At 43.9% G+C, this 27622-nt stretch overlaps 2 protein-coding genes across 4 annotated transcripts in view; one reads left to right on the top strand and one right to left on the bottom strand.

Moving 5' to 3' along the window:
• The window catches only part of DOCK1 (dedicator of cytokinesis 1), a 2312292-nt gene that overhangs the window by 1084119 nt on the left and 1200551 nt on the right, over positions 1-27622 (top strand). The gene's annotated exons all lie outside the window — the stretch shown is intronic.
• The window catches only part of INSYN2A (inhibitory synaptic factor 2A), a 232177-nt gene that overhangs the window by 134531 nt on the left and 70024 nt on the right, over positions 1-27622 (bottom strand). For both annotated transcript variants that reach the window (XM_069611485.1, XM_069611486.1), the window contains exon 2: positions 19585-20767. In XM_069611485.1, coding sequence (XP_069467586.1) covers positions 19585-20762 — 1178 coding nt within the window. In that variant the 5' untranslated portion in view covers positions 20763-20767. The remainder of the gene's footprint in view (positions 1-19584; positions 20768-27622) is intronic.

Raw genomic sequence — 27622 nt, 5'->3', positions numbered from 1 at the left:
CAGCAACCTCCTTTGGTGATTCCTTGTGGCTTTCGGATAGTAATTTTTAACAGCTCTCCTCTTTCCTCATGACACCGTCAAGTTTACAGTCATGAGGAGTACCCTGCAAGAGTTCTCACAAATAAGATTGCACAGTTACCCTTCTCTCTCCTCCCAAATCCATCCCCTCCCTAATGATTTTCTTAGGAGTCTGGAGCAGACATATGGCAATTCCTGTAATTGCCATTTGTTCTCATATCAGATTTTTGGCAAAAACTAGTTATGTATCAAAAACTTTGTGATTTACTAGTAACTGCCATAATATATATATATTTTCCAATTCAGCTAATCGGGGGGAATTTAATAAAACAGAAAAGTCTGCACCACGTTGCACGACCATTTGGCAATTTTTCACCATTTTTTACAAAAGGCATAATAGTTACACATGTAATTTATTACCCTTGTTCCCAATGTTACCCTCCACCAGCATGCCAACTCTCATCAGCCAGAAACCCATCTTAGATGCTCATTGCAGTTCCCTGAGTCACAGGTGTATGAATTTTATATCACCAGAATTGCCTGGAAATGATCTACAAACTGAAACATACATGTAATCAGTAAGACTTATGACAGCTGAGAAAAAGGCCTAAGTTATAATAGTCTTTTTAAATTAATAGTAAATCTTCATGTTGGGCAATTGGTAGCTCTCCTGCCTCCAGGCCATTTGGCTCTCTGGGCCAGCCTGTAATCGGCGTTTTTATTACTCTCTTTGTGTTTGAGGTTTTGCAGCTACTGGTAGTAAATGGTGGATGCATTTGCTATACTGAAATCCTGCACTGTAGATAAGGAGCCGGGCCGGCCCTGTGATGTCACAAGGCCTGTGCCTTATCTGAAGGGGACTACCATTTTGATCTGATAGGCATCCATTTCTTGTATTTCTTTCAAAGTTCACCTCCTCTTAATTTTACCCCCTGTTTTTTACACATCCCCTCTATATTCTGGACATGCACCAGCAAGGGAAATTGTCCTGCAGAGGCAGCAAGTCAAGAAATGTTGTTTTCCAACACCCCTCAGGCAGGACCCATTTTATTGCAGTTGTAAACCGTTGGTATGCCCAAACCAGGCTGGCTGTGGGCGGAGTTCTTTGTGAAATTTGTCCACCAACAAGCCAAAAGGCACTTTCTTGGGCCTAAATGAAATCTTCATAGCAACAAAGTGGAATTTTCTTTTCAGATGTTCACTGATATTTTGCATGTGAAGCAGAATATACATTAGTTTTTGTCAACACACACCAAGTCTCTTCTCTAACATCTTTATGTTGGCATGGGAACATTTTTCTCAGATCTTACTTTAAACTGTAAACGCACATGCAAAACCATTTTGGTGTTCATTTTTGAAAATCCTGTTATTTATGTGAAAGGGACCTTTGAAATTCTTCTTCCACTGTGAATTAAAATGCTGCTTTAGTGGAGCCGAGTTAGTGGAGCAGTCTGCAGCAGTCGCTGCCTTTCGACGTCCTTTTGCGGAAGCAGATCTTTATCAACCCGAACAAACCCGGGGAGCGGAGTTCGGGAGCCGAGTTAGTGGAGCAGTCTGCAGCAGTCGCTGCCTTTCGACGTCCTTTTGCGGAAGCAGATCTTTATCAACCCGAACAAACCCGCGGAGCGGGGAGCGGAGTCCGGGAGCCGAGTTAGTGGAGCAGTCTGCAGCAGTCCGCTGCAGACCCGGAGCAGGACCGGCATGGAACCGGAGGTCCGACCGGGGAAGAAATCGGGCAGAGCCTCAAATATGCCCCCCACTAACACTATCACAAACACAATCACCGGAAGAGGTAACAAAGTAACAAAAACAGGCATTGAGGAGAAGCTGCTCGTCGATCCTGAACGCCTACGTACGGAGGAGAAAGTACAGGAGATGAATGTGGCTGCGAAAGACAAAACGCAGCAAAGCAGTATGAAGCCGGGAGTAATCCCACCCCGCAACACAGGGGCTGAGACAGGCCCAAAAAAAGCAAACCTTACCGAAACCAGTGCGGCCCAGATGGACAACACCCTCCCCTCGGACCCAGCAAAATTACCCGGGGAGAGGGAGCAATCACCTCCTAGCTCCCGGACCCGGCCTCAGTCACCTAGGGGAGCCATAGAGGCGAGGCCCGCCGACGACGCGTTCACAGAGTTTTGAGGCAGCCCGCCCGTAGCCAGCAGAGATCGGTGTACCGCCCTAGAGGCGAGTGCCCCGATCGGGGGAGCAGTCAGAGGACTGCCCACGCTCGAGGCTGGCCAGAGCGCTGGCGGGGCGGGCAACCTCCTAGCCATGGACCGGGAAGGTCCGGAACCGGCAAAAACCATCACAGAAACCGGTGTCGAACAGGACTCTCAAGAGGTAACGCCCGGGACAATCACTATACAAGAAAATGGAGCAAAACCCAGTAAAAAGCCGAGTACGCAGAGTCCTGAAGATTTAGGGCCCACGGAGAAGCTAAACGAAAAAGGCAACGACCAGGCGCCGAGACCAACGGGCACAGACCAGTCCAGAAAGGGACACTTAATAATAGCACAATGCCATGCCCTGGACATAGGCGACCCCAGGCTACCTATAACACTGGAAAACCAAGAGCCCATTACAAAAACGACCCCCCCGAAAACGGCAAAAAACGCAGACATCAAAACCAACAAATAACTGCGCAGTCTCGCAAAGCGAGGCGGAGGAAATCGCCACAGAGGGGCAGGAGAAAAACAAATCAGTTCCGACAAGAAACCCTGGGGGAAAACTGCAAATAGTAGCTCGAAAAACCACACAAACAAAGCGCAGAAAACTAAACAAAAAACAGCCGAGAAAAAGAACCATACCAACAAGGAAAGAAGCAAAAAAAGGTCCAGAAACCATAGGGGATGAACAGAAACTCCCCCCAAACGAGCACGAAATTGTAAAGATCATTAAAAGAAGTAGAAAAACAAAGGAAAACTTACCAAATCTGCTCTTCTCACGCCCACTGCAGTCTTTCTTCACTAAACAATACAAAAGAAAGTTAACCGCTGAACTAGAAGTTTCCGACGCCGAAATGTTGGAACTAACTCTTGAACAAACAAAGAGCTCCGAACGGAAACATACAGAATCAATCTGGACGTACAATCACCTACAAGCTAGTGTACCCTCGACCGCAAGGGGAAGCGAGGGCGAAACCTCGATCAATGACAAATCGCCAAGCCTACCAATTCAAATTACGCCAGGGCAAGACAAACCAATAGGGCCAGCGCAAGCAGGAAACAGGACAACGACACCAAAGAGCCCTACTACCGAGCAATCAGTAAACGGGCAAACAGGCCCAATAGAACAACGACACGCAGGGACCTCACCGCATCTACCAATAACGTCTCCAACAAACCCCTCAGAAACAACTAGGGAAACAGAGGCCTTGCAACCGAGCCGGGCAGGCGAAAAACAAAAGCCGACAAAGAAACAAAACAGAGTTGAACAAGACCAAAACAGATCCATTGAGTGGGGAAACTATGACCACGAGATCCTACAAAAAAGGACGGAGAACACCCCCTTTACTCCAAAAAACCGCCGCCTAAGCGACATCGCTGTAGGTTTGCAAAAAGCTACCACAAATGACAAACCTGACATGATAGCAATCATGTCGGCAATGACAGTGGTTCTAGCTCCGTTCTGCAAGCTTTACAAGGCAATGAAAGAAGACATCAGAGACAACACAGCGGTTCTGATGAATACAATTGCAAAGATCACACACATGGAAAGTTACATAACGGCAATCGAAGACCAGGAAAAAGGCGTAAAACATCTTATGACTAAGAAAATCGAAGAACTGGAAAAAAAGATCGTCAACCTAGAAGGACGCATAGTCGACCAAAGGAGGTCGGGAGAAGATGTAACAAGATCACAGCCGGCGGGAGAAAAAAGGGAAGAAAAAAGGCCGGCAGCGCCTACAAACCAAGGGAGAAAACAACTCCAAGTAAGCACCTGCCCGGACTCGAGTATGGTGTCAGGCAGAGTCAGAGAGCAAGTCGTTCACCTTAGACAAACCAGCATAGAACAAACAGTACAGCAGAAAGAAACACAGAAACTGGACCAGATTACCATAAGCTCACCACGAACAATAGAAGACTTCCTGCTAGATAACGCCTTAATGAATATATCTCAACATGAGAACATCTCAATTAGCTCAGAAGAGGACAATTCCCCCCTAAACACGGGAAAATCACCACCAAATAGAACAAACCGTTACAAAATAACACATGCGACTGATCAAGTTAGATCAAATAGAGCAGTAACGAAAGAACAGTTAAAAGCGACATCGCCGAGAGAACCAAGACCAGTTCAAGGGAGTTCCCAAGAAAAACCAAGGAAGAAATGGAGAAGCAAGGCGACCTCCCAGATTCAACATAATAAGAATAAAACACGCCTTTTCAAACTGGAGCAAAAAGAAGAGGGAAAAAAGCACCTGATCCTAAACCGTCCGACCGTAACGTATTTGATGAAGAATACGAAATCTCTGAGGAACATGGTAACAGAGGACATAAAGCGGGTGGAACCCTATCACAGAAAAAAGTTAGCTAAAGCATATCTACATGTCAAAAGCGAAGCAGTGGAAAAACTTGACGGTACAGCCTTTGAAGAAATGGAGAAAATGGGTTTTAAACTAACAGAAGTGGCAAGTGTGGAAAACAAAAAATAAGAATCTGAAGGCTTTGACCCAAGACAAGGAGAGAAAATAGGTTTGGAAAACACACCAACGAAAATACAGATTCCTGACCCACAGAACCACACAAAAGACACGGAAGGGAACAAGCGTTACAAAATGGTGAAGGAGCAATACCAAGCACCTGGCGAAGGGGCAAGAGAGGGAAAAGCAGAGAAAGACATAATAAAAAAGAAATCGGCAGATCAGGCCGACAAAGTCCCGGCAAAAACCAAATGGTATGGCCTATTCAAGCTGGAACGATGCAATGCAGCGAAGGAGAGAGCACCGTTAAACCATCCAAAGATACTTCAGATAATAAACAACACAAAGGAGTTGAGACATCTGACGACGAAAGACATCAAATTAGTCGAACCTTACCATAGGCAAGACAGACCTAAAGCATATATACACATTGAAGCAGATAGCAGAAAAAAAATAGGATTAAAAGCCTATCAAGAACTGAAAGAGATGGGCTTTCTGCTAACAGATATAAATAACCAGAAAACGAAAAATGAAGGAAATCAGCAGACATTATTCAACATACAAAAACAAAATCCAAACCAGAAAAACCATATAAAAGAAAACAGCCAGAATCATCAGGACCTACACCTACAAGAGAATAAAGACGCGGCAGAACACCCAGAAGTAAGGAAACAGAGAGAATCAACGCCGCCAGCGCGCAAACTACAAGGGCCATGGAACTGGTTACGCTCAACGATAAATGCAAACAACACCAAATAGCAACGAAAAGGGCCAGTCCTCCAAAACAGCAAGAGCCCGGTAGGAAAACAGGGTCTGCCCGCTAACGAGATTTACAGCCTGGGATCATGGAACACTCGAGGACATAACCATCTTACACAGACAAGCGACGCAAATTTGGGTCGTTATGATATAATATGCCTACAAGAAACATGGCTATTAGCCAAACCAACACTTGATGGTTTCACGGTTCAGATTTCTCCGGCGGTCAAAGGCCTCCTGGGAAGGCCCTCAGCAGGCCTTTTGACAGCGGTCAAAACAGGCCGGGGCATGGACGAGCCAAAGAAATGGAAGGAAGCATATGAGATGCTGGTATCGCTGACCACTTGGCCCACCGAAAACAACAAACAAAGAGGAAAGTGCAAAAAAAAACTCGCCATCATTAATTGCTATTGGAATCCCCAGAGGATGTCAACCGAAACCTTCTATCTAAATATGGGGAGCACGATAGATCAGTTATATGAAACATTCGAGGACATCAACATCATCATATGCGGTGACCTAAACGTGAACTGCAGCGAGACAAACAGTACAACTCCAAAACGTTCAGACCACTCTCAAAACCGAGGGAAAGCGTGGAACGAACTGATTTCGGGAAGAGACATCCAAAACATTGCAACGCTATTCCCAAACCAAATCAATATTCCGACCTGGGAAAGTGGAGAGTCAAAAGCCTCAATAGACCATATTTGCATGTCAGCAGGCATGATCGACTCGATGACGAGTTTTAGAGTTGAAAAAACCAGCAACAGTGATCACAATTTGGTCCCCTGCTCGTGGAAAGGTATGAAAATAACAAAACTAAGATACCCTCTAGAAACAGAAGCCAATAACCAGAGCACCAGACTAAAGCTCACAGAAAAGGACATAAAGAAATTTAGGCTTGCATGGGGAAACAAACTTAAGTCAAACAGAAAAGAAGATATAAAAGAAAGACCGGACTACTTACCTTTCCTAGTACTCTACAGAAAACAAAGGGGAAAATCCAACCAGGTCACCAACCATCAACATGCTTTCAACAACGAACTGGTGAACCAAAGAAAACTGAGCCGTACTCTAAGGAGAAGAGCCAAAAAATCAAATGCCGAGTCAGACTGGCAACTTTGGCATAAAGAGAGGAAGAAATATGCAAACTGGCTAAAACAACATAAGGCACTTCAATTCCAGATAGATGCAGAGGCGATGATGAAAACTTTGGAGTCAAAAAATTCAAGAGCATTTTGGTCCCTTCTGAACAAATCGACCATTGCGAATTCTGCACCTCTGTGTAATGCAGTATCGGAGGAGAAATGGATAACCCATATCTCATCAGAATTCGAAGAGGCTGAAAATTCAACACCGCTCGTACCGGAAAACACCTGCACAATCTGGACAAATGTAACAAGTCAGGTAGATATAAAAGCAAAGATCATGAAGCTAAAAGCCTCCAGAGCCCCGAGACCGGACGGGCTCAGCAATGTAATGCTAAAACAATTTCCAGCACAATGGTCAGAGGCAATAAGCGAAATTTTTGAAGAGTGTGAACATACTAAGAAAATCCCAGAATCGTGGCTCAAAGCGGTCATAGTTCCGATCTACAAAAAGGGCGCCCGCGAAGACCCGGCGAACTATAGACCAATCGCCCTTTTAGATGTCATCGGGAAAATATACGCATCACTCTTGCTAGACAGCTTCAGGCTCTGGGAAAAGAACGCCAATTTCAAAGACAACCTACAAGTGGGCTTTCAAAAAAATGGATCCACTGGAACAAACATGATCATCAACATCCTAACGGCCAAGATAAAAGAAGGGGCCCCAAAGCTCTATTTGGCTTTTATCGATCTATCTAAGGCTTTTGACAAAATAGACAGAAACCTTCTGTGGGCAAAACTCCAGAGCTGGAACTGTCCACCGCCAGTCCTGGAACCGATAAAAGCGCTGCACACAGACAACACTGTCAGAATCGAACTCAGTCAGGAAGGAATACTGTCAGAAGAAATCAAGATAACACACGGGGTCAAACAGGGTTGCCCCCTAGCCCCAACCCTTTTCATTTCTTTTCTGAGCGATTTCCAGCATGCTGAAAAAGAAATCGGGCGTTTCCCACCAAAAACACCACGGTACCAAGATTATTATACGCCGACGATATTATCTTGATAGACCAAACAAAAATAGGTCTCCAGCGGAAACTAGACAACCTGGCGAAGTATATCAACCAAAACCGCCTGATCATTAATAAGAACAAAACAAAAGTGTTTATTTTAGAAAAAACACAGAGTTCGAAAAACAAACATTCTACCTGGAAAAAGAAAAGCTAGAAACAGTTAAATCGATTAAATACTTAGGAGTCGACCTGGACAGCACAAAAACAGCTCAAACAATGCAGAGGACTCTATGGGAGAAAGCAAAGCGGCTAGCATCACAGACCCGACTGGTCGATAAGAAGTTTGGAAAATTCTCCCTGATACCTGCAATCAACTTCTATAAAGGAAAAGTTATCCCCGCTCTGATCTATGGAATGGAAGTATCACTCTCTATGCCAACAAACATCTGGACAAAACTGGAAGGCCTAATATGGAAATCAGTTTTGGGAGTCCCAAATTCTACCTCAGTGGCAGCGATAAGAAGGGAGTTGGGCTTGGTATCACTTGAATCCATGGTAAACCAAGCAGAAATTAATTTTTTCAGGAAAATCATCCTGGAGGAGTGCTCCCCAGCCAACGCCATGATCAAAGAGGAGATGGATTTAGCCAAATGTGCAGCCTTGGAAGTATGGAAGGAAAAATGAAGAGCAAAAATTACGAGAAATTGCATGCTCAGAGAAAGAACTAAAAGAAAATCCTGACAGAATAAAGAAAAAAGTAGTCATGATGGACTGGATCAGAAGGCTAGATCTCGCAACAAAAAATAAACTCCTCACCCACCTCCCCCCAACTTGCAATAAAGTAAAATCGCCAATCAAATATTGCAAAAAATTCCCAGAAAAAAGGAAACGAAACCTGCTCATAAAAGCAAGATTAAACCTGCTACCTACAAAAGAAATACTTTCGATTAGATCGACCTCAGAGGAGGCAACCTGTCGATTATGTAACAAACCAGATACAAAAGAAACCTTAAAGCACCTGATACTTACCTGTGAAAATAACAAACAAAACAGACATACGTACCTACTTCCTCTGGCAGAAAATCCATGGATATTTGAAGAAATAGAGTTATGGAATAGACTGATTTCGGGAGAATCCACAAGGTGGTCGATGGCCATGGCGGACCTAATCGAGGCAACTTTTAAGCAGCTAAGAGAAAGCCCGGCAACAGTGACTCCAAGGGTTGTAGAAGATTCGGGCGCAGATGATAGGGAGACCTCGGTCCCAAGGACAAACGAATAAACAACCAACAAACTATCAAACAACCCGGCGCACGAACACTTGGAACAGGGGTGCATAGCAGGGGTCCGTGAATCCGAGGCGAGAAATAGAGACAAAGGAAGAACGACAGAAGGAAACAAAGATAAAGAAAGATAAAGAGAAAGATAAAGAGAAAGATGAAGCGCTAAACTGTTCGATACATTTTTCAGATTGCCTTTTCTGAAAAAATAAATCGGATAAAAAAAATAAAAAAATGCTGCTTTTCCTTTTGCAATGACAGGCCTTCTTCAGATGGCCCTTCTTTATGCTACTTGCAGAAACCTCAGTCTTCTATAATAGGCCAGTTTTTCAGTGTGGAGGCACTGTTATTATTTTTATGAAGGCTGCAGGTAATTTATCCAGTGGGCTTTAGTTCTGTTGGCTTGGGGTCTTTGATTACACCCCACAAACTGATGTATGTGATATGTAGGGGAATCATACATGAGCCTTGGACATGAAAGACACTCATACAAGAGTGAGTCTACACATGTTTGGCATTAAATAGCACTTCATCAGAACTCCAATTTTCCATAGACAGAGGTACGGTACTATCAATGCCCAAGTTTGTGTTACAAAAGTAACCATGTCCATAAGGTGTTAATGCCTTTGTCTCAATAGCTGCCATGTCTGTAAACCGATTATTGAAACACAAATCTTGGTATTTATAAAAGCCTAAACTCTATCGAGTTCTAGATGCTGTGGAGCTCAAAACACATAGATTAACTTGTTTAAGGCTCGAGTTACTTTTTCATGTGTCGGTTTAACAACACATTTTCAATGAACATTTAAATCTGTATTGTTGAATATACCATTTTGAAGTATCTATTGAAGAGTCTGGTTCATTTTTATGTTTCAAACTAAATTTAAATCATCTACATGTTCAATAATAAAACGGTATCTGAAATTTCAGAGCAGTATTTTTAAAACCACAAAATGTGGACAGCACGGAAAAAACTGAGATTTAACAGTAAATCGGTGTCCTCGTTTGGAATTCATATGTAATAAACTGAAGTAAGAAAAAATGGACAAAACAATACTGTAATAATTAAACACAGTGGGGATACTTAGGGGACGATGAACCTGGACAGAGCCTCAAAGGAACTGATAAATAGTAAAGAAATCATGAAGCCAATTTTCGGAGTGATTCATGGAACACGATCATATATCCTAGTTATTGAATGTCATGCATGAATTAAGCTGGTTGACTGAGGGGAGGCAGTTGGCAGGCCCTGGGTGGTAATTGGTTTTATAGCCTGATATTTAGCATCTAAATTGATGACATTCTTAACAAAGCATAACTTATTTAAATGATCATCTATTAGTCATTATTAACGATATACAAAAGCAGTGCTCAAAATAATAAATGCTATCTAGCCAAAAGAGGGCATTAAAAACAAAGAGAATGTATGCTAGGCAATAATGTACATGCAACATCCCACAAATCACTGGCCAGGCTTAGAGCACAGAAATGCATGCAGCTAGTCAGATGCAAACTAGACAAAGGCTGCAGTTCGGGTCTTGGCACCTGCTGCTCAATGTTGATATTTCATCTATGGATTCCCTCGCCATCTAAAGAACAACGTTTCATTCATGAGCGTCCCTCCATCTTGCGCCTTCCATTGGCCTATGATAATGTATGTAAGCATCAGGCCAAAGACCATGAGATGTTGACAAGTACTACATTCCACTGCCATCCGCTTGTGAAGGGCTACAGATCAGCAATGCATACATGGTGTTTGATATCCCCTGCATGTTTCACCAAGCACCATACACCGAGATCCTGTTCAGCCTAGAAAAGCGAACTGGATCATTGTAACTGGCATGTGATTTCTGATCTAGTGACAGATTCGGTTCTACGTTGAAATGGCGAGAAAAAAAACGTGGCTCAAAACACCTACTTTTAAAAAATCGAATTTTGCCTTTTATGGGATTAAAACATCCCCTCGCTTTATTTAAAACCCTAACCCCACAACCCCTCTATTTTTTTTAATTGAAATCTAGCGAAATTAGATTGTAAAAAAGGGATTTCTGCCACGTTGTTTTCCGACTCGTAATTTTGAAGCAATACCACCGATTCCTGGTGTTTATATTCAACTCGCTCTGAACATCCAGCATCCAGGACCGAGAATAAAACTGATGCATCGATGTTTCCATACACACAAAGGCAAGCATATTATGACTACATTGCCCAGGACCTGTTGGGCTGACATTCCCATAAAATGAGCTCAGCTATGCCAGTGTGCCTCTCCCAAGCATGGTCCAGGACTACAAAGCAATGTTGCTTCTGTACCTTCTATTGGCAGGACTGTGTGTATAAAGGCAGCAGGCAACTCTTACTTCACTTAAAGTGTATTAACGGAAAGCCTGTATATTATCAAATGTCCACAAATACATTTGGGTGGAAGGGTTTCAAACGGGTATGATATTGCATGGTCTATCCGTTGGATAATGTATGATCCCGACCCGTGTCTTGTTCATGACATGGTTCTTCAGAGAGTGCGGTGGGTATTCGTACACAAAAAGGTGAAATGTTAAGTGAACGGTGAGCAATATTTAGTTTGCTGTGACTAATGTCTGCATAGTTTATAGGCTGGATAGTTGATTACTGTAATGTATTCCACTCTACTCATCAAACGTTGTGAGATATCCATCTTTAGAATCTGTACGGGTAACTCGTTCTGCGCTGATTAGTTTGCCCTTTTCTGTAGGGGGAGGCAACCAAAAATGGGAGGTGGCTAAGACTATCTTGATGGTGTGCATATTGATTAAATGCGTATTCCACTTCACTCTGCATTTCTGATATTGCTCTGCGTGCTTATATTATATTACATACAACGAAAATGTAAGATTGACAACATGTTCAGACGACTTAGTCTGATGTATAACTGGAAGGTCCTGTCACTGCATCTTAGGCACATGCATCAAATGCAACTCTAATGCACCTTTATGATGTGGAAGCGGGGTGCTGGATTACCATGTCCTCCGAATCAAAGGAACACTGCATTAGATTTGTGTGTCCACACTCGGAGGCCCGCATTGTGGGTAGTAGGTTAGTTAGGGAGGGGTTACGAGCAATGGTGGATCTATTAGAATAAAATATCCTCTCTTGGTTTTGTGTGTGTGTTGATTTTAAGAAAGGCAAATGACATTCCTCCTGTGCAATTTGTGTGGTTATGTAAAACCAATTTAATGAAATGTGCATATTTTACCTTGATATGATAATTTCTGGCTACGTCACATCCCATTCGTTTGTTGACGAGTCACCCCCCCTTTAATTTTTAGGACTTGAACCCTGCGTAGGACCATTTTACTGCTGTACAGGCATGGTCTGACATTGACCCCTGGATGTGATCTTCTTACCTTTTTTGCAATTTTCGAAAAATAAAGCTTTGGCTGCACCCTCCAGCTTCTGTCTGTCCCTGCACACCTTGACATATTCCGTACTCAATGCAAAATGAGAGTTAGGTGGTACTTGCAACCTCTCATATCTGCTTCAGGCGGTTCCATGTAATAATGTCGCCACTAAAATCTCGCCATGCAAAAATATCGCCGAAAAATAGCCGTTTTTTGTGGTGGCATTATTTATTTATTTTATTTTTTTTGCCCCTGTCCCCCTATATATGGTCACCCAAATAATATCGCCACGACATTTTCGCGGCAATATTATTTACGGCGACCATATATATGGCGATATTATTACCTGATACCCTTCAGGCATGTCAAAGACAAAGCATGAAGGTTGCCTTAGAACGCTCCTTGACTTGGATTCCCTTTATGATTTCTATTTGAACACAGGTGGCCATGAATGTATTCAAAACAGTTTCTATAAAAAGTCAGTGTTTAGTGTGGGACTACACCAAATTAACATCAGGATGGGCATTTACATAAATGTCTCTTATTTTATTTATTCTTAAAAGTATTAAAAAGATAGAGCACATGCATTACTGCAGAGGACTCATGGAGTGACTGCTGCACAATGAATATGCAGGCAAGCAAGTACAACATGTACTAAGAAAGATTGGCTAAGGTTTGCAAAGAATTGGTCGACAACCGCACCAAATTATTAGGGTAAAAAGAAGGTATTGGCGAGGAGACCAGAACCCAAGGACTCGTGGACAAACTATATAGGAAATAGAACTTTTTGCCAATGCACTAAAAATCCAAAAGCAAGGAGGGGTTTACAGTTACAAAAAGGGAGTAGTTGCAAAGCCTAGGGGAGGAACCTGAAAATGACTGTGGTTGGATCGGAGTATCCACTGCCTTGGGGGTCTGCAGGTCAAGTCAATTAGAACTACCTGAGGCTCCTGATTCAGCCAGAATTGGATGGCTGGACAGCTCACCTGTGCAGGGTCAATGCTTTGTAGATCAGATTGCTCAGTTTAACGAGAATACTAGATTCCAGGTATAAACCTGAGGGACAGCCTCGGTAGAGAGATGGTGTGTGGCTTATTCATTGCCACGCTAATTTGATTTTGATAAAAATTTGATTTTTGCTTGGTCTATAGCCAAGTGATGACATTTACATGTCTCAGAAAAATGTTATAGTCCCGCATCAGACCAAGTCCAAGCTTGTTCGTAAAGGGTGATGGTGTGCTGACCCACTATGAACGAGCCAAGCCGGCTAGTGAAAGCAATGAGCACTTCCTCGGGGGCAGGAAGCAGCAGATAGAGTGGTGTGCTGATTTTAACTGTACAGAGAATCATACATTCCAATTGACGGTTGTAGTACGCCAGCATGCGTATCCAATAGAACATGCAAGGCCAGCAGTGTTTTGCTTCCCCAGCCTTGCATTGCCCATTGGAGATGCAGGCTGGGGTACTGCTTGGCTGAATATGTGCCCGGGGCACTCCTGCACTTCCCCAAAGATTCAGAGGCCCAGGCGAGATGATATAGAGGTGCTCCAGCTCCAGAGTACATGTGCAGCAACCTGGAAGCTCGACCTTCTTCCCGGAGGGAGCTGGAGGGCCATCATGGAAGATGTTCAGGAGTCCAGACTGGGGTCTGCAGGTAAAATGAAAAGTGTGTGTGTGTGTGTGTGTGTGTGTGTGTGTGTGTGTGTGTGTGTGTGTGTGTGTGTGTGTGTGTGTACACATTGTGTTTGTGCGTGTATGGGTGCTTGTGAGGTGAGGGTTTGTCTCTGCAATTGTGTATGTGAATGAAAGTGAGTATGCTTAGGTGTATGTGTGTGAATGAGAGAGTATGCTGTATGAGTGTGTATGTTGTATTAATGAGTGTAATTACTTGTGTGTGTGCCAGGTGGGTAGCAGGCCTCAGATTTCAAAGGTGGAGGTGGCTACATTGGTGCAGTGGCAGCCAATCTGGACATCTTTGCTTACTGTGGCATACCATTTCTTACTGGAGTCAAGGGTAAAGCCCACATGCCTGTAAGTGCAAAGACTGACAGTGCAGCCAGTATAGACATGTTTTCCTACTATTGCACGGTTGGAAATTACCAGGAGCTTTGAGCTATTTAGCTCCTGTTCATAGCCAGGGGGGGTCCTGGTTATCTTGAAACCAACAGCTACCCTTGGCTACTTTTGACTCCCCAGGCAAGTGGTGCCATACACACATAGCTATGTGATATAAACTGTAAGTTTGGGAATGTGTATACAAGGAGAATACAGGATACTCCTATAGGACATTTAAAGCATTTTTTGTTTGTTTTGGTTGATAATATAGAATGGACAATTGTGAAGAGATTAAACCCTCTGCAGTGTTAATTTGCTGTGCACCATGCACTAGCTCTTGATTTCACAGCGGTAGCTCCTGCCTAATGGGTTATGCCCGATACCCAGGAACTGTTTTACTCCTGGTCAACAAATCCTAATTTTGATCCCTAATATAGCATGTCATTTTTTTACTGGCAAAGCCAACACAAGTATTTTCTTACATGTGGATAATGGCTTCTACTGGCATGGCCATCTGGGGATTGTTTTCTTGCAGTATCACTTTTGGAATTATGGGCAAAGAAAACATAAATATGTTCTTATATGGGAATACTGGCATATACTGCTGCAGTCAGCTTGGACATGTATGGGGCAAAGCCAGCATGAACATGTTAATTATACTGCCATATATTGTGGGCAAGGTCATCGTGAGCATGCTCCTGTGCAGTGTTGGTGACTTGGCGTCTACTTTGTTTTAATATGTTGCCCTATAAAAGCAACTTCAAACTGTATGGCTTTTTACCCAATTATTTACAATAAGTGTGCTGTAAAATGCACCATTTTAACACATTCATTTTTACGGGGGTTCATCCACCCAAGTGTCCCCTGATTGGTTCAGCTTCCCTCACTATGTTTGATATCCCCTGCATAGTCGGGGGAAACATTTACACCCATCCATTAAAAAATCCAGCCGCTGCCACTGCATCATTGTATTAGCCACCATGACTTTTCTAAATCGGGAATGGAATGTGTGTTGGCATTTAGGGCTTGTGAGTACCAAGCATTATATAGTGTACTTTTTACACAGGCATAGGGATGACAAGCTGTAAGGCAACTCAAAGGAAAAGGGTTTTTAGCATTACTTGTCTTCCCCCAAAGGGAGACTGCAGGGGACATTTCATCAGTGGGTTCTTGTTGTGAGAACTGCAAAAGATTTCCTTTTTTGTTTATACACTGGCTGGTTTTGACCAATCCCAATTAATTATTGCATGCGCGTTATTTTGAGGCTGGTTATGAACATGGCCATTCCAGTGTTAAGTAACTGAATAGTCACAGATGAACGTACAAGAGGAACTAATAAAATGGTCAAGAATAATGCCCTTCTTGTGAGTTTTGGAGGCCAAGAAGTTGTTGGGCGAGTTTAAGTTGAAGAGCTTTTAGAGCTCTGAATAAAAAAATAACAAAAATGTCCACCCGGGGTATATTGTAATCCCCAACAAAAGATGACTTGTTAGTCGTTGATCATAAAAGTTGCCTCTGTGTGCGAGTATCATTCGTTGTGATTGGGATATGGGTAGCAGTGCTCATCTGTATGCACTTGATTAAATACAGATAGTGTAAATTCATCTATATGCCCACCTTTTTGTTGTCTTCGTGATAGTCCTACATATTGTGCTATTTATAGTGTATGCCGCCATGATGCTGTTCTCAATGGTCTTCAATTTACCACAGACTGACTACCATAAACAGTTCAATTTTGCAGGTGCCTTCTTGATTTGAAGATAGCATGTGATTGGTTCTGTCTCTTAGCCCCCTGTGGTAATATTTTGCCCAATGCCACATCACCCTCCCAGCTACATAATGTGCATCACACCAAACCCCACATTTTAAATGAAAGACAACAGTAATTACCCCACTCTTCTTGCTTCGTCGTCCAGCTTTGCAAGTAGCCTCTGCAGCCTGTTTTCCTAGTTTCCCTTTTTTTCAATCCAGAGCAAACTTAACCTGGTACCCTCCAAACCACTTGAATGTCCACAGGTTTGGGCTGGCCAAACGTTGCCTAACTTCCTTACGGGTTTGGATAGAGGAGGGTATGAGTGTGGAGGGTGGGGCGTTCTAATGGGGTTTGCCTGATCAGTAATATAAATGGCACGTGATTACAATCCATGATCAGTCTGGAAGGCAGACGCTGGTAAGGAGGTTGTTGGCAGCTTTGCTAGTGTAGGTAGATGGGGAAGGGTTTTACTGCGAGTTAGTTTAGGGTGGGTGATGGGGAGGTAGCCATGGTACATGTTGTTCATTGTTTGAAAATCTCTAATTTGGAGGCAGGCAGATTACATTCCGTGGCTGGAACTGAATGTGACATGTGTTGGAACTAGGAAGGATAGAACGCCAGTGACAACCTTGCATGATATTACAGGCTCGTGTGATATTTGTTGTCAGTAATTATCACGGAGGAGAACATCGCACAGTTGGTTGGAAGTACAAGAGTACATTCCCTATGAGGCTGGGTTCCACCATAAGCTCTGTGATGCTGAGCCCAGCAGCAATTTTAGAAGAACTCCCTCCTAACCCCACCATGCCAGGGCTCGGCACATGAGGGACTGCTCGATATAAGGAATCAATAGGCCACTACCATTATCACATTAGTGCCGGAAAAATGTGCCCAGCATTTCAGCTAATTCATTGACCCCCCCACCCCCAGTGCACTTAAGCATGAGTTCTCCCACTGGACCTCTGGGCATGCTTCAATTCCTGCAGGAGACGTGCTCCGTGAAGCAGGGAGCCCTAGTAACAGTAGCAAAAGAATGGGGCGGGGAACACCCATTTGAATGGATGCGTGCACGGTGTATGCATAAGCCAATATGGTGAACAAACCTCTTATAGGCTTGCTCTTCATGGCAGAGTTTGGAACTGGATGGCTGAAGTAGATTGGAGAGGCTGAAGGGAGACTAGAGTTTGGAGGAATAGTAGGCGGGAGGATGTAGGTGCGTGTAGTTAGAAGATGACTTAAGGATAAGAGGCGGAGATGAGAGCTAAGAAGGAGGAGGAGGAGGAGGTTTTAGGCAGGAGATTGACGGAAAGAAGCACTAAGGAGGAGATGGTAGAGAGGAGATTGAGGAAAGGTAGAGGAGAACTGAGGAGGACGTAGTGCAGGGCCATGATGTTGATTTAACGATTACCTCAGTTAACTAGTGACACGACTATTCCCTACAGTCCTTATCCTTATAAAATCAAATTTGGATTCTGCTATACATTGTCATTGCAGCACAGTAATGTTGCAGAAATAGTCTCCAGTTGCCTATACATCTCGTATTATATTATAGACTTTGTCTCACCCAATCAGAACGCTAGGAAGGCAATCTGTAATGTCAGGTTTAGATCTCATTCCAACCATTCTGACTGGAGCAGTAGCCTGACGAGGAGAACACAGACTCCGGTCTTCAGCTCTGTACTGTCTGAGAGGAGGATGTGCAGTGCAATTCCTCAAGCGAACAACAATGACGCACAGAATGTGTAAAGTCTTATGGTACATGTTCATTCAATTAACATTATATGTTGCTTGTGTGTGCTCACTTTTTATGCCACACTAAAATCTGTCCTTTTTTTGTTTCCCAACTCACTGTGCGAAATAGCCTTTTAGACCTTGGGAGGGGTTGTTACTGCTTAGGATAATGTCACTTCCGCAACCCTTCTCATTCGGCAATGACTTGTCAGTGGGTCATTATCCCTTGATAATGACCTCACCCTTGGTCCAGGTGGCTTAACTCAGGTCAGAGGATGTTTAGTAGAGTTCGACAACATGATATGATAGGTTATTTATAACGTGCTTAATACCCAAAGGTTTCTAAGCATGGACGCGGGGCGTGTTGTCTTGCTTCCAAGGCGAGCACGTTGCCCCTGAGCTATCCTCCCGAGACAACAATATTTGATTTAATAGGCAACATTCCAAACACACTGCAAGAGAGAAATGGCCACGCCACAAAGTGGTCAAAGTGGCTACTTTGCCTGTTTGCAGCATTACTAAGTGCATAATGTGTGCATTGAAGAGAGGGCCCTTATTGGCCAGAAAAGCACGGGGATCTTCTGAACTATCCCTGGTGCTCTACCTTATCCTTCAGAGACACTGTTCTATTTGGAAATGTTGCTTCTTTTAGCACTCTCTCTTTTTAAAATGATGTGTCCTCCTGTTCATGCCTGAAATGATCACATTCGTGTCTGTGTGGGGATGCTATAAGGAAAGCAAAGCAATATGGCGCCTGCATTTCAAAACATGAACAAGTATTGTTGTTGCATAGGATTGGAATGGCCGCACTTGGCGCTGATTTGCAATGTCAGTTTTCTATTTCATTTAAAACCGAGCGGCATCGAATGCAGCGCTGCATTTTCTGACTTTTTGTATTTGCACCTTGCGGTACCAAGAGAATTTATTGAACGTGTGAATGAAAGGCCGGTGTGACTATAAATGAAACCGTGCAATGCATTATGGTAAAGATTAAGGCACATTTCATGGCCGGAGCACTGGCGGACATTGTATAGCATTTGCAAAGTTTCAGCTAAAGTATAGTGGCAACGAGCAGTGAGTGTTCTTTAATTTAGAAATATTAAGGGAGATGGTTGTCCATGAATTCAGCGTTCAGAATTCTCCGTGGGCATATGGAGAACATAGCACGTACACTTTGTCAGGTAGAAAAATGACATTTGTGCGATGTTCAAGTAGCTTTCCAAGGCACAGTTACATTACATAATTGCCTCATTCTGCGTATGTAAATTGTTAAGTTAAACAAAAACCACCCCCTCCTAAATGATGAAATTATGCATCTAAGCCGGCAAATGTGCGCAGGTTGCAATCATCAAAAGCTACACAGGAGTGCGTATATCTCGTATAAATAACATGCTGCGAGAAGAGCTTTTTAAAAAGTTGGAATTACGGAACAGAAAGAAAACATGAAATATATGGTGCATTTTCCCAGCCTGAATCCAAGATTTGGAAATGTGTACAATTCTAAACAACATACATGTTCAGAATCTACGTATCTCTCATACTTGAATAATGTGTACACAATAATGCCTTGCACTAGGAACACGTTTAACAGAGGAATGTTCACTGGATGTAAATGTGTAGGTAGATACATGGACTGTGTGATGTGCCCTCATCCCTGTAGGGATGAAATAGCCATATGCTAGAATCGGTGCCTTGGATCTTGAAACTGTGCATTAGACAAGTCCCATCATCCAAGGCACCTCTAATACGGATATTGCATCTCTACTGAGCTGCGGGCATCACGTGCTTATTTTTATAGTTGGAGCTGTGAAGATGCCACGTGTGTAAGCTTATACGTTGCACTGAGTTTGTGGCTGGTTCACACTTACCCTTCCCTCTGAGCTTCCCCCTTCTCCAGCTCCTGGATCACCCCCAGTAGCACCTTGATGGTTTCCTGGCTGGAGCTGATCAGGTTCTCCATCAGGTGCAGCTGTGCTTTCAAATCCACCACTTCCGTGTGAGGCACAATTTGTTGGCACTCGTCACTCACGGCCACGGCTGTCTGACAAGGCTGGGTGTCCTCCATGTGCAAAACATTGATCTGCAGAGTCTGCTCATTACATTCCGCCGTTTGACACTGTGCCTGCGCGGAGCAGGCCGGCCGCACGTCCAGCTCCTGCAGCCCGTTCAGGTGCACAGTTCCGTCCTCCTCCTCCTCCTCAGCCGGGCACAGAGACCACTCCGTCTCGGCCGTCGAGTCGGAGAGGTCTGGGTAGGCGGCGTGCGACTCGAGCGCAGGTATGTGCACAGTGGCTTCCTCTGTTTGGAACACTTTCCAGTGAGCCGATTGGCTATAGTCCTCGTTACCCGGCGGCCCTCGCTCGTGTTTTGCTTTCTCCTGCAGCCGGCTATCGGGCTCCTCGCAAGCAGAGTCTGCCGAGTTATGAAGAGACGGCGGAGGAGCTAGAGGACAGCTGTGCAAATCAGCGTTCTCACAGGCCTCGGAACAGTTGCCAGTCGGCAGCCCGTGTACTGCGTCCACGCATTCGATAGCGTCCGAGCTCAACTCGACCACTCTGTCCTCGCCGTCCTTCTGGCTGTAACCACTCTCTTTTTTATCTTTCAGGTCTAGTAGAAATCCATTGTTTTGAGTCTTAAACGATTCGACGGCAGCAGCGTTTTTAATGAAGTTTCCCTTCTTGCGGTCCAGCGGAAATGTCTGATAGCGCTTCTTCAGGTCTGGGGAAGTCTGGACCCCTGTGCTCTTGGTGACGTTGGGTATGGATCGCCGGGCTGGCACCGTCATGTACTTGCGATACGCGCTTTTGTAAGAGATGGCCTTGCTGTCTTTCTGCTCCCTTTGCTGCATCGCGGAGAGCTGTTTTTCCCTCTGCTCATTCTGGGCCTCGCAGATGTCCTTGAACCTCACCTGCAGCGCTTTATTCCTTTTTTTAATATGCCGGTTCGGGTCTAATACATATTTCATCTCCAAGGCAAGTGAAACGGAAGGTTCAACTTCACTCTCGGAGGTGGTTAGTAGGCATTTGCCGTCTTCTTTACTCACCATGGTTCCTGCATTTGAAAACAGGTTAAGCAGCCTTTAATACAGTGCATCAGACGCATTTTCTAAAATAGCTTTACACTTCAAAAATAGAGCCTTGCTGGTATGTGACAAACATTAAAAAGAAGCAATATACAAAAACAACTTTAGCAGGTATAGATGTAATGCATGGCAGTTTTATTTTACCTCGGTTTCCCATATACGTGTTCATATAGTCATTGGCTGTACATGCATGCACATGTGATCCTGCCCTTTATTAAACAGTAATATACATCTGTACAAACACATCTGTAAATGTATTCACATTTCCAGGGTGGTTTTGTTTTAGACGAATGTCATTACATTTTTAACTAACACATTTTTTTCTTTTTAATTTGCTACCTTTTTCTGAAAGGTGATTAATGGAGGAAAGATAGTGTGATGATGCAGTTTAACGCAGTGGAATGGTTTGGCTGTACAGCTGTGGCCTATGGAGTCAGTACTTAGAACTGGCCATGTTGCTGGTTACATGAAAGGCTTCCCCATGTTCTGCCCATGGCAGGAAAAGGCGTGGTTTGTTTCCAGCTCGCCATTAGACATACCTAGGAACATAGAGACTGCTTTTTGGCTTTTTCTTTTCACACATGAGTCCCAGGAACAAAGGTAATCCTCCCCCATCCCCCGCCCCCCCCACCTGAGACTAGAGGGATGCAGGCATGCTTCAGCGTAGAGCCCTGTATGCATGAGAGAAGGGGACATGGGGTTACCTCAGGGGAGTATGGCTTCATCTGGTGGGTCTAAGGACAGATACAAACATTGAACATAAGTAAAGGTACAGTCCTTCTCGTGTGAGACGTAATAATATACGCAACCAGAATCTCTACGGGGTAAATATCCCTTGATGGATGAAAGCTAATTTCCCCAGCCGCTTCGCATTAAAGATCTCTGTTGGTTCATGATATAGGCAAGGCCGGGCCACTTGGCTGGTCGGGGCGGTCATACGATCATGGCAGGATTCACAGAGGCGACTCAGGTGAATAGGACCGTTACACAGATGTCACCTTTAAGCAACAGAGGTCCACAGAGGGATGTAGTGGAGAGTGTACATAAGAGTCAATGGAAAACCAAGAAAATATCATGACTTTAGGCGGAAGCATTGCTTCTCTGTTCACAACGAGGACCTCCTGCTTGGTCCCTTGTGTAGTTGTAATGATTATAGGGGGTTAATACTGTCCATAGGTAATGGCAGATGCCAGAGTTGGTGGGACACGCGGTCTAACTCAACCTTATTGTAAAGGTTCATGATTGGATGAAAGCCAGTTGGCGATTCAGAAGATAGTCCTGCTGCTAATTATTAAACATGGAGGGTAGCGCACAGCTATGTTTCTTAACTAATGCATAGCATAGGGGAAACGGACAAACCTCAGCGGATATCCCTTTGTGTACCATACCTTAGAACAGAGACAAGAACATCATCATGCCTTTACCCTGACGACCCTTAAACATTTACATTTTTTGTGCAACATTGCTGCTTGCTTTTCACAAGGAAGGGTCTCTTTGGTCGGTGGCCCTCTACTGTGTGCATTGCCAGTTTAAAAGTAGTCACTTGTTCAACTTTGTCACAGGTTTTTGAATTAGTGCTCACTATTCTGTGACATTGCTATCACTTTTTCAAAGATTGATCGTCCCAAAAATGTTATGAGCCATATGTTTGTCAATATGATGGCAGGCCACCTTTTTAGCGCATTTGAAAGCTACCAAACGTTCCAATCTTGCAAAACCACATTTAAATCCATAGCCAAAACACTGCAGTTGACCTAGTTGTCATGCATTCTAGCACCCAAGAAATAGCAAAACATTGTACGTTCCTAGCGTAGGCATATAGAAGGGACTTGCCGTAGGATTGTAAAATGCATGCTAGCTAGCCTGGGCAAACCCTTTTCATTTATAGTCTGAAACTGAATAATTATTTTTAATTTCATGCTACAAGTGGGAGGTGTCTGTTGTTATTTCGGTTGCAATAGTTTGGGCCCTGACCATTGGCGTCCTTACATGCACACATGGGAGTAAGGCCCTCTCTTGATTGGGATGCAGAGTTCTAATTAAGTAGATGTGGTGTGAAAATACTTCCTATATTATAAGAGAATGCACCTCATTTAATGTTGTACTTACTGTGACTTTCAAATGAAATCTGCATGAAGGCACCAGAGATGGACGAAGGCATGCCTAAGGTTGCCAAATATAAAGGCTAACTATAACCCACATTCGGGGGTGGACTTGGAACCAAAAGAGGCCGTGGAAGTCATTTTCAAAGTGGCCCCATATTACAAATGTTCAGCCAGCCCAACTCTTTTTCTATGGGAACATTTGTAAATACCACACAAAATAGACCCAGCGTACAGAGGCCTACCGGTAAATCTCCAGAGTTCCCTATAGGCCGGACACCCCCGGCACACATTAGCACCCGGGAGGTGTGGTAACGCAATCGGATTCAGAATGCAGATTTTAACCTCTGTTGTTTTCAACATTCTAAGAAATCCATTACAGCCATCTATGTCCACATTTTTTTACCTTTAATACTGAGTAAGCTCCTATTATGTTGCATTCTTCACTCACGTTTTGCTTTTGTGACGATTAAGAACCAAGGCCCCATACCCACATGCTAATAACCTCATAGTCTGCGTGTGCAGGCTATGCTTTTCGTTAAAGGCTATCAGCCTGTGGTAACAGTACTCCATTTGCTCAGGCTATTACCCTGACCTCTCCGGCCTTTAACATTCATTAGCACCCTGCGTGGCAGCGCCAGCTAATTGGGGAGCTCAGAACGCGGGCTGACACTGCTAGTGTAAACCTGTGTTCCAAGCCGCATGATGGCCAGTTCCCCCACCCACCATCTTCCCCATCAGACTTACCTGTCGTCCTGTTGAAGAGTGGCCCCCGTGGAAATGGAAGTGGGGGCTCCATACAGATCTAGTATGTTGTATTATTTTCTCTCCATGAACGGGACGCCGCATGGTAGCCCGTTAATGGAGAGAAAATACTTGTTTAAAAAAAAAAATAAAAACCATTACCTACCGTGTAGCGCACTGCATGGGTGCTAATGGCAATATGCTCCTCGGTGGCGGGCCCACCTAGTAGATAACGGCCCACCACCCTTGTTAAGTGACCCTCGCTGCACTCAGGCCCTTGACTTGGGTGGCAGGCCGTTACCTACAGGGTGAGCCCACCACCTTGTGGTATATCACCTCAGTGTAGCCTTCCAGAGCAGGATTTACAACTACGTTAGGACAACGTTGAACACATGTACAGTCTGTCCTATACACAGAAAACATTTGGTGATTGCTGTCACAGTACATAGCATCAGATTGTTAGATTTTCTATCTGTCGAATGAATAATTTAGAGTAAACTATAATTCCTGTTTGTCATTTACTTGTTCATCAACATTGCGTTCACACAGTTGTACTAGGGGTCCACTAGAGCTTGCAACTAATAAGTTACCAGTAGTAGTCCAAGAAGGAGCACTGTTAATTACAATTGTGCAAGCATAAATCAAACGGCACAGTGGAACAGAACTGGCTGATGAGAGCTGACAAACTGGCTTATAGCGGACAGTGCTTTTATACTGTTAATACAATGTGTGTACAGTTAGAAACAGTTGCATTTCAATATTCACGTCCGTTTCGTTTTTATGGAACTGACTGGTTACACTATGTCATGCTCCTATAGCTAGACACATAGGTTAGTTAAACAAGATTGGAGCAAACCAGACTTGCCATCTCCTGACTCATCTCCTCCCCATGTGGCGCCACACTGCTTCCCGTTCCACCCCGCAAACTGTTTCTAATTAGTAATAACATAATTGTGCTGACCTCTGGATCTTTGTCTTCAATTGGCCAGCACCAGGAAGAAAGAAACATGACACCCTGAAGTAGTGGGAGACATTCACACGGCACCTGCTTGATGAGAGCCGTTGCAAACACTACTGTGCCTACTCTGTGGGCTTGTTACATTCCAGGGATACCAAAACATACCGTCTGATTGGTTCTTGTTGGTGCGCCCCTCCATCCCACATGCTGTATCCCATTCCTTTGGGCCAAGTGGCCATTTGAAACTGCTTTGGGTGTTATGCAAGTGCCTCCCAGGATCCCAGCTATCGCGAGTAACCTTGGGATGGGCTTGCCGTCCTCGATTGTATCACCCAGTGCTGTTCCCATGATCTTGATGGATATTTTTCATCCAATTTCAAGACCCAGATGAGCCTTCATTAGAGAAGTTATGTTGATTTATACCGTGCACCTATACCATTTGCATGGTCTCCAGGCACTCATGTGGCCCTGTAAGAAAAGTGAGTAGGGTTTGTTGGTGAGGGAGAGAGGGACAGATTTGAGATTGTGCACATATGTTGATGCGGGCAGAACCTTTAGAAACTGGCGTCTGTGCGTGTGAGCTTTTTAGATGTGCATTGTTATGTGCACTGGGCTTGTGTCTGGAAAGGTGGCGTCCAGTGTCTGAGTTGTTAATGGGGGCTGTGGTTGAGCTAAATTTATAATTTACCTTATGTAAAAGTGGTTTTAAAATGAAACCTGGAGGTTTAAGCTATATATATATATATATATATATATATATATATATATATATATATATATATATATATATATATATATATATATATATATATATATATATTTTAGGGAGGCCATCACAGCCCTAGAGTTAAGATGAAATCAATTTGCATTGACGTTTTCCAGGATACTTTTGATAATAACTTTAGCATGGCTGGATGGATATGGATCACGTTTTCCAAAAACCCTGACATGGGCAACCCCAAACTAGAACATTTGGGGAAAATTATTTCAATTATTTAATAAAAGTTATTAATCAAAGTACATTTTTATTTTTTTGGGCCTAGCCCATTCTTTTTCCAATCGTGAAAAAGGGGCTTTCGTTTTATGTGTGTAGCTCGATGCCTTCTGGATGAATTTGCAACAAATACAAAAAAACCTGTGAAAAGCGCGTCTCAGATATACCTTTTTGGGGTTTGGTGAAATTCTGTCCAGTAGTTCTAAAAAAATAAGATGACTATGGGATGGCCCTGTCCTAAAAATATTTTATATTTCTCTAATTGTGCATTGCAGCACTATTAAAAAATGAAACGCCATTTCTGTTTTGCTCAATGAGAGCGATTGCCAAGTGAAGCCGAAAAAGAAAAGGGGCTCAAAAAGATATTTGGAGAAGTGAAAGGGGTGCCTTCACATTACTGCATCTGTGTGGAGAATGAAAGAAGACCAAAAAGGTTAGTTGGACACTTTCGGGAGGGCTACAGAGTCGGGTTTGAGTCAAATCGTTTTTGTCTTCCCGCGGGAAACCCAAGGGTAAAAAATGCATCAACTGGAATGAGCAGGGAAAATGGGATAATAGGAGAATGCGAGGAGGGCTGTGTATAGAGGGAAGTGGGCCTAAAAAGGATGTCATGGAAAGCGGCAGTGGGGATGGAGAGGACTTTTTAATTTTCAGTGCAACTTTCCATTAGTGCAGTAATCTGAAAACGCTGCACTGCTGAGGGAATGATTACCGGGGCAATACGAGGCGGCATCACATTGATGTTTCTGCAGAAATCATTGGGGTAAACTCCCATGGCAATGAAATTTGTGGTAAAAAGTGTGGAGGGGGAATGGGCTACAGATTGTGACCCATGGTCTTTTAGCCTATTTGTTGCAGTGTAGACAGTGGCCATAGTCAAAGGCCATATATAGTTATTTACTAGGAGGGGATATGGCCACAGCCACTGGTGGCCAGCGGGCCACATGCGTTTATCCAAATTGTTGCAGAGTGGTAAATGGCCATGACCAGATGGACCTGGTTATTTACTAATGATGGGGCTATGGGCCATGACCATAGGCTGGAGTCACTCATGGGCCAGGGCCTTTTAGCCTGACTGTTGCAGAATGAACATTGGCCACTGCTGAAGTCCATGGCTGCTGGGCCCTGGAGAAAATATAGCATAAAGAAATGCTTGAAATCTAGTTAAAATCTTTAGTTAGACAGAGTTAAGGGTATCCAGTTTTTCGCAAACAAAACCAAGGCAATTCAGCATGTGTACGAAGGGACAACAATCTTAATGCATAATCCCCCCCCTTTGCACAGCCCATGAGCACTGTGACGATCCTTCAGATGGCGTCACTTCTCTCCAATGGAGAAACCCTCTCCATGAGACTATGGAGGTGAGGCCGCTAACCAATAGTCCACCCTGGGGTGGTAACATGCGGGAGGATCTCATCAAGAGGGACTCCTCTCTTGGGGATAAGGACATGTTCATTTAAACCCCTTCCCGGTAGGCTGACGGTAGGACATGAACCATATTATTCTAAACCTGTATCTAAAACCATGTACTACTGTAGAACATTGAACTACCCTGTTGGTTTAAGTACTGAGACGGAGAAGCTTCAGAGAACACTACAAGCGAATGGGAAAAACACCAGAACTGGTGTAGTCAATGGAATGGATGTTACGTCAGGGTGGACCCTACTATATGAGGGCATCAGAAATGAATGAATACGGAAGGGTACTTGAAAGGATACTGGAGAGAGTACTAGAGAGAGACTTGGAGAGAGAAATTGAAAACCAGAAACATTGAAGCCGAGCGAACACTCAAAGACAGGCCTGAGAAGCTCAAACAAGAGGCGTGGAGGGTGCGGTTCATGGAAATGCACAAGGATGTCTCACAGGCCGGCTGGGTGTTGGCCATCGAGAAAGCAGAAATGAAGAAGGGAAAAGCGTCCTGCATGGAGCCAGAACGCCACACGCTATACAATTGAAAGGTAATGGCCGGTCGGTGAGAGGCAAGCTGAACAAGAGAAGGAATGGCAGAATACCCCGGAAAACTCTT

The sequence above is a fragment of the Ambystoma mexicanum genome, chromosome 8 (assembly GCF_040938575.1).
Source record: "Ambystoma mexicanum isolate Mex_15411 chromosome 8, UKY_AmexF1_1, whole genome shotgun sequence".
Taxonomy (NCBI): Eukaryota; Metazoa; Chordata; class Amphibia; order Caudata; family Ambystomatidae; genus Ambystoma; species Ambystoma mexicanum.
Note: the sequence above shows the minus strand (reverse complement) of the source record. Positions and strands in the feature narration are given on the sequence as shown.